The sequence below is a fragment of the Nicotiana tabacum genome, chromosome 16 (assembly GCF_000715075.1).
Source record: "Nicotiana tabacum cultivar K326 chromosome 16, ASM71507v2, whole genome shotgun sequence".
Taxonomy (NCBI): domain Eukaryota; kingdom Viridiplantae; phylum Streptophyta; class Magnoliopsida; order Solanales; family Solanaceae; genus Nicotiana; species Nicotiana tabacum.
In genome coordinates this window covers 140316803-140334776 of record NC_134095.1, presented here as the reverse complement: position 1 = coordinate 140334776, position 17974 = coordinate 140316803, and the positions used below count along the sequence as shown (strand labels likewise).

At 34.4% G+C, this 17974-nt stretch overlaps 3 protein-coding genes across 3 annotated transcripts; all 3 read right to left on the bottom strand.

Annotated features, from left to right (window-relative positions):
- Positions 1-364: 364 nt before the first annotated feature.
- On the bottom strand, positions 365-4494 carry LOC107780595 (uncharacterized). Its single transcript, XM_075232344.1, has 4 exons — positions 3997-4494; positions 2074-2941; positions 1850-1959; positions 365-1750 (listed from the first exon to the last, which is right to left on the bottom strand). The coding sequence occupies exons 1-4, from the start codon at positions 4492-4494 to the stop codon at positions 365-367; spliced, it is 2862 nt and encodes a 953-aa protein (XP_075088445.1).
- Positions 4495-6966: 2472 nt separating this feature from the next.
- Positions 6967-8543, bottom strand: LOC142170436 (uncharacterized). Its single transcript, XM_075232343.1, has 6 exons — positions 8449-8543; positions 8226-8350; positions 7916-8133; positions 7784-7833; positions 7313-7607; positions 6967-7047 (listed from the first exon to the last, which is right to left on the bottom strand). The coding sequence occupies exons 1-6, from the start codon at positions 8541-8543 to the stop codon at positions 6967-6969; spliced, it is 864 nt and encodes a 287-aa protein (XP_075088444.1).
- LOC107780593 (uncharacterized) lies at positions 8193-16517 on the bottom strand. Its single transcript, XM_075232482.1, has 3 exons — positions 16295-16517; positions 8987-9108; positions 8193-8901 (listed from the first exon to the last, which is right to left on the bottom strand). The coding sequence occupies exons 1-3, from the start codon at positions 16335-16337 to the stop codon at positions 8572-8574; spliced, it is 495 nt and encodes a 164-aa protein (XP_075088583.1). The 5' UTR covers positions 16338-16517; the 3' UTR covers positions 8193-8571.
- Positions 16518-17974: the final 1457 nt, after the last annotated feature.

The following is a 17974-nucleotide window of genomic DNA, read 5'->3' as shown; positions in this document are numbered from 1 at the left end:
AATTATCATAATTAATTAATTTTTTTAAAAAAACTACACAATTATGAACGTCTTTAATGGTAGAAAAAAATACCTCGTGTTTATTGCAACTGTAAGACATATATTTTGGAAAACTTCTTTGTCAACAATATTTTTAATGAACACAAGGTCTTCTATGTCGTTGCCAGCATTCAGTATGGTTAATCCTTGTCTTGTTGTTACTCTGGAGACAGCTACATATAATTGTCCATGGGTGAATACTTGTTTCGGAAGGTACAATCCAACATGGTTTAGGGATTGTCCTTGACTTTTATTGATTGTCATGGCAAAACATGGCGCTAAAGGAAGTTGTCGTCTCTTAAGCTTGAATGGCCACTTTGAATCATTAGGTGACATAATTATTCTTGCGATTGTGACTCTCGAGCCAATGTTTTTTTCCAGAAATAATGTTTGTGTTGACAGACCATTTACCGAGATGCATGACGATCAATCTTGTTCCATTGCATAGGCCTTCACTTTGGTTTAGGTTTCTGAGAAGCATAGCTGGGGTACCTACTTTTAAATGTACATCATGATTAGGGATGCCAGAGAACCGTAAGCTGTTCAAAAATTCAGTTGGGTACAACAGATCTTCATCATTAGTATTCACACTTGCTTTACACACATTGTCTGAGCTAAAATATGTTCTTCCTTCACCTGGTAGTATTTTTATAATTGTATCATTCAACTCATGAACCATTTCATTTTTTGGCGTTAATATTGCTCTTTCTTTCAAATATGTTGGGTCATTGTACTTCTGCAAGAGGGATGGGTAAACTGCCTCGACAATTGATCCGATTGGATCGTTGGATGGTTTGATACATACATTAGGAGGTAATTTAATAAGCTCCTTATTAATATCATCGTAAAATGAGCCATCTCCAATTTGTTGCAACCATTTGTCGAAAGTCGATATTTTAGCAGCCTCAGAATCACTTACTCTTCCACTATAGAGACGCATATTTTGCTTCAACTCATAAATTGTGAAAAATGGCCACAAGTAAGAGGAGTTTAGTGACGCATCAACAATATCAGCTCGTGTACCCTTTGGAATTACTGGTAGTATTTGACGGAAATCATCATCAAATACAATTGTAAGGCCTCCAAAAGGTTTATCAGAGCTATTTTCATACCTCACTCGAAGGATTTCTCTCAAGGTTTTGTCTAAGGCTTCAAAACAAAATTTATTTACCATTGACGCTTCATCCCAAATGATCAAGGAAGTTTTCAAGAAAAGTTCAGCTAATTGACTGCCTTGTTTTATTTCACAAATTGACTCTGAGCTAACATCCAAAGGAATATGAAACCGTGAATGAGATGTCCTATCATTTGGTAATAACAAAGCAGCTATTCCAGATATAGCAACAGGGAGAACTATTCTTGATTGTAATCTTATCTTGGCTATTATTGTATTCCATAGAAATGTGTTCGCAGTACCACCATGTTCACTTATAAAAAATGAACGGTCTTCTTCCTTCTCAACTGAATTTATTATTGCTTCATACGCTGACTTTTGGCAAGCATTTAACAGAGCGAATGATTGGTCATGCACTATCTTTAGAGCATCTTTGTCATACTCTAGCTCCTCGTTGATAAGACGATTTCCGGCATTGTTTAGTAAAGCTGAATCTGTGAGTGGCATTCCATCTATGTCTTTCAAACTTTTTCCCATCTTCAATAGGATGCTTTCAATCTCAAATAATGTATATGCTTCAAGTTGTTTTTTTGTCAACTATAAATTTTTCAATCGAAATCTCTTTCTCTGTAATGATATTATATCTTCTGATAAAATCTCAAAGTTGGTATTCCAAATTTTTCTACAATCAGTTACCTGACAGTGAATAAGTATCGTCACAAAGAGATTTCTCAACTCGTTTCCTGTTTCCCAAAGTGCAGCCTCAGCCAAGCAATCATTCCACTCTTTATCATCTTCTAGTAATCCTAAAGCGTAGCATGCATCTTTATAATTGTCATGTGTTACTCCATTTATTCTTCTGATGCTTTCAAATGAAGTGCATCATTTGACAAAATTAAGCAGCATTCTCATGTAAAAACGTTCTCCACTTGCAGGATGTGCAAAGTAAATTCTACCAACTACGTTGCTATTTCTCCTTTTGGTCCAAGTTTTGTCTCTTGAATTCCAGACAAAATGTATAGGAAAATCAGAATATGTGAGCTCTCGTGCCTCAGTGTATTTTTTGTTTGCCTCAAACCATTCTGTGAATTTTGTTACTTCAATGCCTGGTGTACTAAGAACACTTTCTGCTCGCCTTTCTTCTTCGAATATTATTGAATTTTGTCCCTCTAAATGAAATGGTAATCGCTCAACTGCTGGCTCTCTGTGGTGTATGCCAAATTTAAAGATCCTCCAGCAAGCTTCTGTAGCTGATATGTATCTGCAGTCTAGATATCTTTTAATCTCATCAATTTCTACACCGGTATCTGTATATTCTACAGTTTTTGTTGCTCTATCTGATCCTTTATTGACATATTTGAACAGGTACTTCACCGACCTTGAGTAATTGCATAGCTCAACATTTATATGTGCATCAAATTTGACAATCAAATTCCTATTGTAAGGTACGACATATCTGTTGTCTAATAAGACACCATTTTTCTTGACCTGAGTACCTGTGTTCCTTCTCTTATAAATTGGAAATCCATCTGCATCAAAAGTTGTTCGATCGTTGAATTTTTTCGGAAAATGCTTGGTACACTTTCCCTGCTTCATACATGGGCAATGGCGATTGAGTTCTCCACAGGGTCCGTGCATCATGAAGTTCTTGACAGCATTATAACCGTCAGGATCAACCTCCAGATCAGGTATTTCTGCTGCTATTAATTTATCAATATGGTCTGTGGAGGGGCTCTTTAATGTGGGATGCAGGAAGAGCAGTATATGTGCGTGAGGCAGTCCTCTTTTCTGAAACTCAATTGTATATAGACCTACAGAATTAATGGTATATGGTGATAGTTAGGATGGAAGTAAATTAATAATCATACCATCATTTATTCAGAACATAAAGCTGACTTTCTTTTTAAAAATTCATCAAAGTAGTACTTTTAAATTCCTATTAATAGTTTATTACGAAGACTTATAATTCTGTTAACTAAATCAAACCTTAATTTTGTTTTTTGTTGTGAATCTATTGAGAATACATTTCTTCATACTTGATAAGGATAAAGCAAACAAATTAAAGATAAAAGTAAACAAACATATTATTAAGGTCAAAGATAGCCATATATTATTATATATATGCAAGGGAAGGTTTAATCATAGTGAAATGTCTAAAAACATAAATCCTTTAGGATAAAATAATATTTGTTTTCATGATACAGATTTAACTGCAAAAAAGACATATTACTAATACTCATTTCGTGCTAATTTATTGATAGATGAGTGATGCCTGCAATGAGTATGTAATGATGAGGAACTTACAGGCGATTATTTTCCCAAAGGGTTGCTGCCTTTTCAAATCTTGCATTAGCTGGAACAATTTTATTTGGAAAACTCTGCATATGATGTCAACTCGGCTATCATCCCCCTCTTGGTTACTTAAGTGGAGCATTTCATTTATTTCTGGCCACTTTGGGTTGCAAGTGAAAGTAAGGAAAAAATTCGGATATCCAGCCCACCTACAAATTGCCATGGCATCTTGATAATTTTGTGCTCTATATCGGGGTCCTCCAGTGTGTGATGAAGGCAGTATAATAGTTTTTCCTACCATTGAACAATCAGAATCACCTCAAAGAACAATATCCATTAATCCAGCGGAAAGATCAACTCTGAGTTTTTTTGATTATTTCGAATATAGCGGAATCTCTCTTCTTCTATTGCCATGCAACCGTCAACGATGTACTGTTGCAATAGTCTGCCTGCTAGTAGAAGAGTTTGTCCCTCATTAAGTCTTTGTTGTATCCTGAAACAATAGAATTATCTCATTGTTAATTTTTTCGCTTGGAATTTCTGTTGTTTACGTCTGCCAAAAGAATTCCTAGTCTATATCCGTCTTCGCCATATGGGTGTATTAATGGGTATGTCATAGACATGAAACTTGGGTGTAAATCTGTGATTCTTTGAAGTCCCTTTTTCTGATGTTCTACAATAACATCTCGTTTGAAGTTTTCTTTAGTAAGATCACCAACGATTAATCCTGCAACTTCAGAGGCTGTGGGTATATTGTATTGGTGACCATCTCTTGTCCTGTCAGATAGTAGCCATAGACGGAACACAGATTCTGGATGCTCTCTATATCTATCCATAACCATCCTAAGTGTTTTTACCAAAATGTTATGCTCATCTAACATTTGAGATAATTCATGAACAACCTTGGGATCAATATCTTCTTGCAACAGCCAACTCATTCTGTTACTTATCTCATTTTTAGTGTCGTATATATAAAGCTGAGCAAACTGTGGCTTCTTCCCAATTTCTGGTAGCAAAGAGCCTGTATGATGGTAATTCTGACCGCTCATCCTGAAAACATACGGCCCCTTCGAACGATTAATAGATCCATCAATTCGCCCCCCTATAGATATGAATGCGAACATCGAGTTATAAGCCCTGATAGTTTTTCGAAAGTTGATACCTAGTTGTCCAGAATCTGTTCCCAAAAGATATTTGAGATAGGGTGGTGGTTCAGTCAGTAACGATAGCCGTACGCAGCCTTCCGAACAACACAATGAGAATTTAGGGTGTGATGTCTGTGTCGTTTTTTGTTCGTTCTTCATACCATAAAATAGCACCACAATATTGGCATGTGTACGTAGGGGGGACAAAATTTCAAGTTGTTGCATAATGACCTGTCAAGTTCAAATTTTGTAATATGAATATAAGTATGCTATACTTAGATTGTGATGCGATTTTTCTATCTTCCCACATCAACAAAAATTGAAAGTAACAACTTTGGCACTATTATTAAGGAATAAAGCTTGGTAAAGAATAACATACCATTTTTTTGAGGCAGCACATGTCTCCCTTCGAAGTTGATTAACTTCATAAATTTTGTGAATCTTCTCACCAAGTATAGAAACAAAACTATTTTCTTTATTGAGTAATACTTGTATTTCTTTCAACTAATGAGACTTTTCGCTTTAGTCTCGCAAACTTGAATCTACAATTTCTGATTACACTTAATTCCTCGTTCTTTCGGTTGCATTGTACTGTTAATGAAAATCTCTTCAATTTTATTTTTAACATCCTTTCTTGCCGAGCTAAAATTGGCAAAAGCTGCTGTAGTAGGGTAATCTCTAACGGAATATTCACTGACACACTAAATTCCTTAACAGTAGCAGATACCAGTTCCATTTAATCTGCTATAAAATTTTGGAAGAGTAAAATATATCAAAATAACATGTAAAAGGAAATATTCATGAAAAAATAATATGATATATAGAAGATATGAATATTGGAGGAGCAAATCTAAAGTGAACTAACCTGGTGATGAAATTGGAATTGGAATTAAATGGGGTATAGTGAACGAATTTGCTTATGTGTTATTTTTATAAGATAGTTTAAACAAAATACACGCCTTCCTTGGATGTGCTAATGCTTGAACTTCTAGAGAAAACAGAATGGATGTTTGGTTGGTTGAAGAGTTTGAAGAAGATGAGTATAATCTGGTATAAGGAAAATTAAAAAAAGAATTAGGGATTTGTCTTTTTGTTATTTAGTAGGAGAGTACCGTTAAAGATTTGGTGGTACAAAAGTAACAGTTGGCGTGGGGGTTGAGGGATTTTGTGGTGTATCATAAATATTTTCTTAATTGTGAATCATGTGACTGTTATATGGTGTAGTTCAAATCTATATAGATTATTATTTTCTTTTGCGTTATTATGCCTTTATGTTAAATGCAATTTCAATAGCAGCCTAATTAAAGTCAAAGGGTGCAAATTGATAGAGCAAATGCATAGCAACAACCTCAACAGCTGAGCCCATATCCACTAAATTTCACTGCCTACCCAAAAGTACATTCCTAGGCTGCTTCACCAAGAAACAGAATTCTGTTAAAGCTCGATTCTTTTTCATTTTCTGATATCAACGTCAACGCTGCATTTACAACTGCCATTACTCTTCTGCTAATTCTAACTTTTCCTTCCAGTCTATGGTCATTCCACTTGTTAAGTACGCTTCTTGTTGTTGTCTTATATGATATAGTATTTACATTATTTGTTGGTTGAGCAGGGGAGAAGCTTCTCGCCGGCCTATGAATTGGTGCTCATCAATTTTACTGAAGAATTCAATCCTCATTTCAGAATCATATAAATATCAACATTGTTTTGTTGTGTCTCTTTTGACTTGGTTAATGGATGCAATTTGAAATGTGCATTTCAATTAAGTGACTATTAGCTTTGGGGACAGAGTTGTAGTATACTAAGTTTTACTAATTGTTCAACTCTTAAACTGGTTTTTCGCTTTGGGACAAAAAATAGACGAAGTAAATAAATTGTCAAAGGATTGTTTCATCAAGAGACTTTATCCATCACGTACAGTAATTATGTTTTCTTGATGAATGCAATACACCTAAATTGAAGGAGAAGCGGCAACATTCGCTCCAAAACCATGAGTTTCCAATTTAACCGTCATTGCACCGAAAATATAAGTTACCAATCTAATAAATGGATTATATCTGCAAGAAACTACTCTAGTGCCATAACAAAGAGGTAGAAATCAAATCAAAACAAACTTCAGGACATAGTTGACAAACCGAGCTCAAGTTTTTCAGTGAAGAAGCCAGCACTTTCCATATTCTAAAGTGATGTGAATGACCAACAACTTTGACAGGGTTCTTCGCAGTCTTTCAAACAACCAAACAAAAGGCTAAAAAGAGGACCAAATAGTTTTATTTAAGCACACACAATATGCTATAACCAACACTAAAGACTCTACTATTTGCATTTGTTGGTGTTTTCATCACTAAATTCATCGTCGTCTATGATTATGTTTCTTCACTCTCTATTCTTAACACCATCATTGACATGTTGATCTTCATCAGAGTCTTCCAAGTTATCGAATGAGACATCAACAGCCTGTTTGGTTTTGAAAAAGACAAGTTCACATACCTATTAAACATGTCCAATTTTAAATCTGAAAAGGATAGTTTATTCACATACATATTACATTGTAAATCAGCTTACCTTTTTTTAATTAATCTTTTTATTTTCTGCTCCTTTGGTTCATTTTCATCCTCCAATAAGCTTTTTCCCTGCAAAAACAACAAAAACTTATATATATATATATATATATATGAAAGTCCAATATAATTATGGATTAAAAGTTTCATATACACAGTACCTTCTTATCTTTCCTCGATTGGTATTGTATTTCCAAATTCTCAACTGGAACGAAAACCTTTGATACGGTAAAATTTTCAAGCCCCTCTTGCAAATTATAATTGTTTAATTTTAGCTTGAAAATAAATTCTTTTTTGCAAAGGCTTTGGATTTGGATAGGTACATCATTGTTATCTAATGGCAGCCTGTTTAACAACTTGTGGGTTGATGTATCAAGTAGCTTCTCTGCAACAGGATTAAATAGGACAACACTGCTCTCCGCAGTTTTGTCTTTGACTTTTAGGTGTATCTTATACCTTGATTTACATAATAAGTTAGTTTAAATAATAACATGAATCAAATTCACATTAGAGATTGGTTTCTTACTTCAACAAAGGAAACTTGCATTCTTTGTTGCAAATATGGCAATTATAGACACCATTTTCAGCTTCGATCTTCTTTGAGCACGCATTGCATGAAATATGGTACCAACCAAAATGGTTGTCTATTTGTAATCTCTCCCCTCATGGTAACAATGTATTCCTACCATTTAAAAAATTATGTATTAGAAGCATATTGCAATTTTGAGAAACAGAAAACTCAAGAAGCAAAATAGTGAAAGAACCTCTAATTCAGGACTCCAGTCGCAATCCAACAACTCCTTGATGTTCATCCTGTTAAAAAACATATCTTCCTTAATCGGAATGCTATTAACATTAGAACGTTCAATAGTTTGTACTCCAACAGAGACTGTTGCAAACTTTTGGATCAAAGAAGTTATGAAGTCTACATTGAGATTTACATATATTTTGCTTGCGTAGCTGGTGGCGAAGCTAACCTCACCTATTGATAATGAATGCAATAATGAATAGTTTTATTCTAATATTCAAAGTAACAGAGTATATAACTTTAATCATTAAATCTAAAACAATTACCACGGAATTCTTTAACTGTTGTAGCGGTTACTATCACGATATATGGGTCAGAATCATTTTTGTACAAATAAGGATCGAATTTCTCACCAAATTCTTCCCATAAAGTAATTTTTGCTTTGACAGAACTACAACAGAAATATGGATTGAGGAAGAGGCATTGAAACATAATAAGAAATGAAAGTTCTGGAGGATTTACAAATTAAACAAACATAAAATGAAAAACGATTCACTAATCAGTAACAATTTGAATGTCCCTTTTTTTCCACCTCGAGCCAACAGTCTCCATGTCTCCAACTCCGCACAAACAGCCCACCACATGTCCAAATGAAGAGCATAAAGTAGTTATTTAAGAATCACATGGATATTTAAAAAAAAAGATAGCAAAAATTATAATGAATATACCTGATAACACAGTGTTATTGTTCACCCTTGAGTCGATCATATCTGGTGTGATAAACTGAAATCCATTTATAGGAATATTAACAATATCTTCTTCTAGACTCTTGACGGCAGTTTTAAGTAAGAAATTAATTTTAAAATTACTTTCAACAGGCCTATATCCACCACTACTTTCAACAACTTTGAAGTTCTTGATAACAGACAAAGAACCTTTAGTCAACTTATCCTTAAACTTGTTATATAGTTTCTTGTTGATTGTAGCATGCATCAAATTTTCCTGATAAAAGAAAAGAGTTAAGAATTTTGAGGTTAAAAGCTACAAAGAGAATCTACATATAAAAGATTAAGAATCATATATGTACCTTTTCGTCAATAAAGATCATATCCAAGCCAATTAACTCTCCATTTTTCTTGGGATTAAGAGAATCCCACATTCTACAAATTCTAACCCTTATCAACCAATCATCCCTCTGAAGACCCAACTCTGAAAGAAAAGAGTATGCCATTCTAAGAAAATAATGAGAAGCAAGAGAAAGCAAGCAAGTTACAGTATGAACAACAGTCATCACCATCTATATATAGTCTATCAAAATAGAGTATCAGTAGGCACAAGATTAATTATCAATTTAATAATCAAAAATTAATACACATTAAATATCATTGTAATTAGAAATTATGAGGATGAATGGAGAATTATTAGGAGAAGATGGTTGGAAAAATTAAACGGCTATACCATGCCATGAACTGAAGAAAGACTGGGAATTTTACCTTAGATGAAGCTCATCTGTTCAACATACTCAATAGCTTTATACCAGATTAATATTAGCTCTACAACAACTTGACTATAATGATTCCCAAAATGTATTCGCTCACTCTAGGAGTTTTTAATTTACCACATTTTTCAAACACATGAAAATAAGAAAACATCACAACTATATACTATAAGCTAAAACAAGAAAATATAACAAAATGTATTTTTCTTGTTAATGAAAATATAAAGAAACTCTCTGTACCTTCACAGCTTAAGTGAGTTTCCTATCTTCCTCCTCATCTTCTCCAATTTTTTCACCTCCAGAATTTTCAAGAAGTTCATTCTCTTAGTTCAATGAAAATTTGCTGATATAATTTATCATTTTAAATTTTCGTTTAACCTTTATTTCTTTGAATAATATTTTCATATTCAAATAAAAAATGTTGATGATGAATAACAACACAATTTAGTAGCCTTATTTAGCCCAAAGATATTTATATTGTTCTTTACAATTTAATATGTGAAACAACTCCAATCAAACTCATAAACAAAAGAATTAAAAATATTCGTAAGAAAAAGGATTCTGTTATGATAAATATCACATTATGGTGGATGTCTACACTTCTTCCACGATCTTCATCTCAAATGCTTAATGACATATTCAATGACATATTTTGTATGTTCAATGACATATTCCATGACATATTTTCTTCACTTTTTATGCCTATATAAAGGCCTTGTAATAGATAGGAAAAATACACACAATTGAAGAAGAAATAAAAATCTCTCTTCCTCTCTTTCTCTCTATATCTCTTAGTTTGTTTTTGCTTGTTCTCTATTGTTATTTTGGGTTATATTTTATAACACGTTATCAGCATGAGGCTCTACCATCTCAAGAAGATCTTTGAGAAAATTAAGATATAATTTTTCTCAAATTTGTATTTTTTAAATTATGTCTGATATTATGAAAAGAAAGTTATTTGCCCTTGAAATTTCGAGAAAGAACTATATGACATGGGTATTGGAAGTTGAAATCCATTTAGATGCAATGGGTCTTGAAGACGCCATTAAAGATAAAGATAAAGCATCTATCCAAGATTGTGCTAAGGCCTTGATTTTCTTGCGCCATCACCTTGATGAAGGGTTGAAAATTGAATATCTCACAGTGAAAGATCCACTTGTTTTGTGGAATAGTTTAAAGGAAAGATATGACAACTTAAAGTTGGTCACTCTTCCACAAACACGATATGATTGGGCTCATCTTAGGCTCCAAGACTTTAAATCTGTTTCTGAATATAATTCTGCTATGTTTAGAATTACTTCTAAATTGAAACTCTATGGAGATAAATCAGTGACTATGATATGCTTGAAAAAATGTTTACAACGTTTCATGCCTCCAATATGGTCTTGCAACAGCAGTACCGAGAGAAAGGCTTCACAAAGTACTGTCTGTTGATTTCTCTTCTACTTGTGGCTGAACGAAACAATGAATTGCTTATGAGAAATCACGAAAATCGACCCACTAGGTCTACACTATTGCCTAAAGAGGATGAGGTGTATTCTCATTATGCTAATCGTGGAAAAGGTTGTGGTCATATTCGTAGTCGTGGTCGTGGTCGTGCTCATATTCTAGGAAGAAAATTTCCTGATGTTAATCATCCTCCACCGAAAAATAACTTCCAAAAATGGAAAGGGAAAGATGAGAAGCGAAACGCAGAGGGTTCAGAAACGAAATGTTATCGTTGCGGTGGAAAAGGGCATTGGGCAAAAATTTGTCGCATACCAAAATATTTGGTTGAGCTTTATCAAGCATCTCTGAAGAATAAAGGCCCTGAAGCCAATCTTGTCTATGACAATGAATTTGACATCACCCACTTGGATGTGGCAGATTTTTTTGAGCACCCTGATGAAAAAATAAACCACTTGATTGGTGATGGATCTGTGGTTAGAGATAATTGAGCAATTTAATTTTTATGCTTTCCTACTCGTAGTATGTAATGAATAAACATCTAGTAATTTTTATTGCACTTTATAATTTTTCTTATGTAGTTCTTAAGAATATATTTATTTCCGAAATTTTATAAATTTCACAAACAAGGAGTAGTATCCTATTAATTAGTATTCTAGTCTCAGTGATCTTTTAACAATTTTAACTTTCCTTTACGTTGCTTTAATTCTCTTTAAGAAAAGGTTTACAAGCACTCTAGAACAACTTTTGTTACTTCACCCTCAATTTTTTATGAGTATGTTCTTTTCTTACACGGAACAATTATTTTTCATACAATATGTAGGAAAATGTATTAGTCATATGTGTACTTGTATTATTTTTTGCGTAATTATTTGTATAATAATTAGAATTTGCCAGAAAATACATTAAAGGCTGATATTGAATTATTGGTTTAACTTTATTTCTTTTCCATTTTTCTCTAAAAATACTAATATTTATTCATATACTTCTTTTGTATGTCAAACTACGGGAAGCAAATATGGATATCTTTCAATGCAAACTTGGATCAAAGTTCAATTGTAAAAATATTTGCTTAATTGATTCATGTACGACACATACAATATTCAAAGAGAAGAAATATTTCTCTCATTTAAGTATATGTAAGGCAGATATTACTACAATTTCTGGTAGTAGTAATCTAATTGAAGGCTCTAGAAGAGCTACTATAACTCTGCCTATGGGAATAATAATTATCATAGAGAATGCAATGTTCTCCTCCAAGTCCAAGAGGAACTTGTTGAGTTTTAAAGATATCCGTAGAAATGGATTTCATATTGAGACAATAGATGAGAATAATATGGAATATCTCATCGTTACCAAGAATGTCTCTGGCCAGAAAAGAATTATTGAGAAGTTCTCATCTTTATCTTGTGGCCTGTATTGGACAAAAATTAGTGCAATTGAGGCACATTCTACCTTAAACCAAAAGGTTACTGCTTCCAATACTTTTTTACTTTGGCATGATCGATTGGGACATCCTGGATCAATTATGATGAGACGAATCATAGAAAACTCAAATGGGCATTCATTAAAGAATTTGAAAATTCTTTTAAATAATGAATTTTCTTGCACTTCTTGTTATAAAGGCAAGTTAATTATAAGACCATCACCAACAAAGGTTGGGATTGAGTCCCCTGCGTTTTTAGAACGTATACAAGGGTACATTTGTGGACCTATTCACCCACCTAGTGGGTCGTTTAGATATTTTATGGTCTTAATAGATACATCTTCTAGATGGTCTCATGTATGCCTATTGTCATCTCGCAACCTCGCATTTGCAAAATTAATGGCACAAATAATCCGATTACGGGCACAATTTCCCGATAATCCAATTAAGTCTATTAGACTTGATAATGCTACTGAGTTTTCATCCCAAACATTTAATGATTATTGCTTATCAATTGGGATAAAAGTGCATCCTGTAGCTCATGTTCACACTCAAAATGGCATTGCAGAGTCTTTAATTAAACGTCTGCAATTGATAGCAAGACCGTTACTCATGAAAACGAAGTTGCCCACTTCTGTTTGGGTTCATGTCATTTTGCATGCAGCAATGCTAATTCGCCTCATACCGACAAATTATCACAAATATTCCCCGTTGCAATTAGTTTTGGGTCATGAACCTAATATATCTCATTTAAGAATTTTTGGATGCGCTGTATATGTGCCTGTAGCACCCCTATATCGCACTAAGATGGGTCCCCAAAGAAGGTTAGGAACATATGTTGGGTTTGAATCGCCCTCCATTATTCGCTACCTTGAAACATTAACGAGAGATTTGGTCACTGCTCATTTTGCAGATTGTCGATTCGATGAGGCATTTTTTCCCAAAATTAGGGGGAGAAATTAGTGAAACCAAACGTGAAATTTTGTGGAAAAATACATCATTATCTCATCTTGATCCACGTGCCTCTATTTGTGACACAGAGGTGCAAAAGATTATCCATTTGCAGAAAAAAGCAAATCAAATGCCAGATGCATTTACGGATCTGAAAAGGATAACAAAATCACATATCCCTGCAGAAAATATTCCAATCCGTATTGATGTCCCTATTGGACAATCTTCTAGTGTCATAGCTAATGAGTCAAAAGCACGCCTAAAACATGGCAGACCATTAGGTTCTAAGGATCAAAATCCTAGAAAAAGGAAAACAAATGATCAAGATGACACTACGAAAGAGTCTCATAATGAAATTCACGATTTAACCAATCCTGAGATTCATGAGGAAATCAATGAGCCTAAGACTCAAGAAAATAAGGAACTATCAATAAATCCAATCGATATTGAGACAAATTTGAATCGAATGGATATAGTGGTGGATTACATCTTTGCATATAATGTTGCATCTAGCATTATGCAAGAAAGTGAGGATCTTGAACCTTAATCTGTTGGAGAATGTCGACAAAGACTTGATTGGCCAAAATGGCAAGAAGCAATCCAATTATAGTTAAGTTCACTTGCAAAACGTGAAGTTTTTGGGCCTGTAGTCTAAACACCTAATGGTGTTAAGCCTGTTGGCTATAAATGGGTCTTTGTTCACAAAAGGAATGAGAAAAATGAGGCACAAAGATATAAGGCACGCCTTGTTGCACAAGGATTTTCACAAAGGCCTGGTGTCGATTATGAAGAGACATATTCTCCTGTTATGGATGCTATAACATTCTGTTATCTCATTAGTTTTGCTGTCCATGAAAAGCTTGACATGCATTTAATGGATATAGTTACAGCCTACCTTTACGGCTCACTTGATAATGAGATATACATGAAAATTTTCGAGGGATTTAAAATGCCTAACGCACAGAATTCAAAGTCTCGGGAAATATTTTCAATCAAATTGCAAAGATCTTTGTATGGTCTAAAGCAATCAGGAAGAATGTGGTATAACCGTCTTAGTGAGTATTTATTAAAGGAAGACTATATAAATGAAGCCATTTGTCCTTGTGTTTTTATAAAGAAAACAACATCGGAATTTGTTGTACTTGCCGTATATGTCGATGACATAAACCTTATTGGAACTCCTATAGAACTCCAAAAGGCAGTTGATTATTTAAAGAAGGAATTCGAGATGAAAGATCTTGGAAAGACAAAATTATGTCTCGGTTTGCAAATTGAACATTTGACAAATGGGATTTTTGTTCATCAATCTGCCTACATTAAAAAGGTATTGAAACGGTTTTACATGGATGGAGCACATCCATTAAGTACTCCGATGATTGTTCGATCACTTGATGTGAATAAGGACCCGTTTCGACCTCAAGAAAAGAATGAAGAGCTTCTTGGTCCTGAAGTACCATATCTTAGTGCAATTGGTGCACTAATGTATCTTGCTAACACTACAAGGCCTGACATAACTTTTTCGGTTAATGTCTTAGCAAGATATAGCTCTGCTCCTACAAGGAGACACTGGAATGGGATCAAACATATATTGTGATATCTAAAAAGGACTACCGATATGGGTTTATTTTATAGCAATGATTGCAATCCCGATCTTGTTGGTTATGCCGATGCTGGGTATTTATCTGACCCGCATAAGACTCGATCTCAAACAAGTTATGTGTTTACATGTGGTGGCACTGTCATATCTTGGCGATCGACTAAGCAATCAATCGTGGCTACTTCTTCTAATCATGATGAGATAATTGTCATTCATGAAGCAAGTCGAGAATGTATTTGGTTGAGGTCTATAATACATCTTATCCGAGACAAATGTGGTTTGAAGTGTGAAAAACTACCCACAATTTTGTATGAAGACAATGCAGCATGCATAGCCCAATTGAAGGGAGGATTCATAAAAGGAGATAGAACAAAGCACATTTCACCAAAGTTATTTTTTACACATGATCTTCAAAAGAATGGTGATATCAATGTACAATAGATTCGTTCAAGTAATAATATGGCTGATTTGTTCACCAAATCTCTACCAATATCAACCTTCAAGAAACTGGTGTACAAAATTGGGATGCGAAGGCTCAAGGATGTGAGTTGATGCTCTCATCAGGGGGAGTTATTACGCGTTGTACTCTTTTTCCCTTACAAGGTTTTGTCCCACTGAGTTTTCCTTGCAAGGTTTTTAACGAGGCAATAAAAAGGCGTATTTCTAATCATGTGTACTCTTTTTCCTTCACTAGGATTTTTTTTTCCCATAGGGTTTTTTCCTAGTAAGGTTTTAACGAGGCACATTATCTTTGAACATCCAAGGGGGTGTGTTATGATAAATATGACATTATGGTGGATGTCTACTCTTCTTCCATGATCTTCATCTGAAATGCTTAATGACATATTCAATGATATTTTTTGTATGTTCAATGACATATTCCATGACATATTTTCTTCACTTTTTATGCCTATATAAAAGCCTTGTAATAGATAAGAAAATACACACAATTGAAGAAGAAATAAGAATCTCTCTTCCTCTCTTTTTCTCTATATCTCTTAGTTTGTTTTTGTTTGTTCTATATTGTTATTTTGGGTTATATTTTATAACAGATTCAAAGATTTAAAGAATTACTTGTAAAAACCTCATACCCCCACTAATCATTATTGCTCAAGTGACATATCTTTGTTATGACATTTTTATCGAACACCAAATAGGCTTCTTAACTTATCCCCAAGAGCATACACTACAAATAAAATTAGTATAAGCAAACAACTCACAAACTTAAATAATTACAAAATGATACAAATTAATCACCAAACAAAAAATTCAACATATAGTAAATTTAAAAGATAAAGAATGAGCAAAATTTACTTAATGAACGGTTTATATATAGATGTATGCATTTCGAAGGGGCTTGAGGAAATTAGATACATATTCATTTGCAAATGAAATTAAAAGTATGTAAAAAGAGGCATACTTTGATCTTTTTACCAAAAAAAAAAAACTTCTCCTAAACATTCAGTAAGCCGGTTACCTTCAAACTGGAGTTTGTTCAAATCCCCTATCTTCAAATTCATGGAATATTGAAAGGTTAATCCTTGGTTTCTTTAAATTGACGAGATTGTCTCTTTCGGCTGGATAGATTAAGCGACAACAACAATAGAAAATTGATTACTCCTAGTATGTAGAGAGAGATGCCATAGGCGGGATGAGATAGAGAAAGAGAGGGAATTGAAAATATAGAATTTGTTTTTGGAGGGAGGATAAAAGTAAAAGTTTGGTTCTGCCATTTTATCTAATTGCCCCTAAAAAGTATTTTTTACTGGCCATTCCACATTTATCGGTGTAGTTTAGCGTAGTGAAAAAAATTAGGGACAATTAGTTTATTGCCGCTAAATAATTATTACTAAAAGCTATTTTTGTGGTAGTGGCACTCATACTTTCATACATGGATGATGAAATCTAGCCAAAACCGATCAATTCAGACGCAGTCAAAAGATACTATGCTTAAACTATTTACATTTCATCATCTGATGTAATTGAACTATGCTTGACCTGATTCCCATTTAAGAGGGGATAAGTAGGCAGCCTTATGGGTTCGGTCATATCATAATAAAATTTTCATTTTCCCCTAAGATCAGAAACTGGGGCAGAATTTTGAGGAGGACCCTCAAAATTTCGGAGCAAGTCCAGCCAACGCCAACACATGTCAGACGGTCAAAAATCGATTAAGAAACTGTGGCAGAATTTTGAGAAGGATTCTCAAAATTTCGAAGAAGGGTCAACAAGCCTCATTACCCGCAAACGGTCGAAGGATCATCTACCAAACTAGGACAGACCCTCAAAATTCTAACATAAGAAAATGCAATGTCTTTGAAATGTGCTACAGTCACTAGTTCATCTAAAAAACCACTTGATGTATCAATATGCTTCTAAAATGTCTCTATTTTTATCAATAATTGCATATTTTTGAAAACTCTATTTCTGTGACAATCAGGTGTTACCTAGGGAAACTCAAAAAGGCCTCCAGAACGGAGCAAAGCAAGGCCAGCGGACGAAGGCACGGACCAACTTCCCTCCACAAAACTTACAATTTTTCTTTGAACGCAGGACAAAACTTACAATTTTTCTTTGAACGCAGGCACATCTGACGTAACAATAACATCCGCAAATATATGCACATAGCAAGATTACTATCAATCCGGATATCAGATACCGAACATATCTCCAGCTAAGAAGTACACTGCTCTTATTTGATACTCGCTCTTTCTATGGGACTAAGCCCTGTCCCGCATACTTGCATGAGGCTAATCCTTGCCTCCATATCTTCCATGAGGCTAATCCCTGCCTCCACACCTGCATGAGGCTAATCCTTGCCTCCATATCTGTATGAGGCTAATCCTTGCCTCCATACGTGCGTGAGGCTAATCCTTGCCTCCCCACCTGCATGAGGCTAATCCTTGCCTCCACATTTGCATGAGGCTACTCCTTGCCTCTCTATTTGCATGAGGCTGATCCTTGCCTCCATATTTTCATGAGGCTAATCCTTGACTCTATATTTGCATAAGGCTAATCCCTACCTCCACATTTGCATGAGGCTAATCCTTGCCTCCACATCTGCATGAGACTAATCCCTTCCTCCATATCTGCATGAGGCTAATCCCTTCCTCCATATCTGAATGAGGCTAATCCTTGCCTTCATATTTGCATGAGG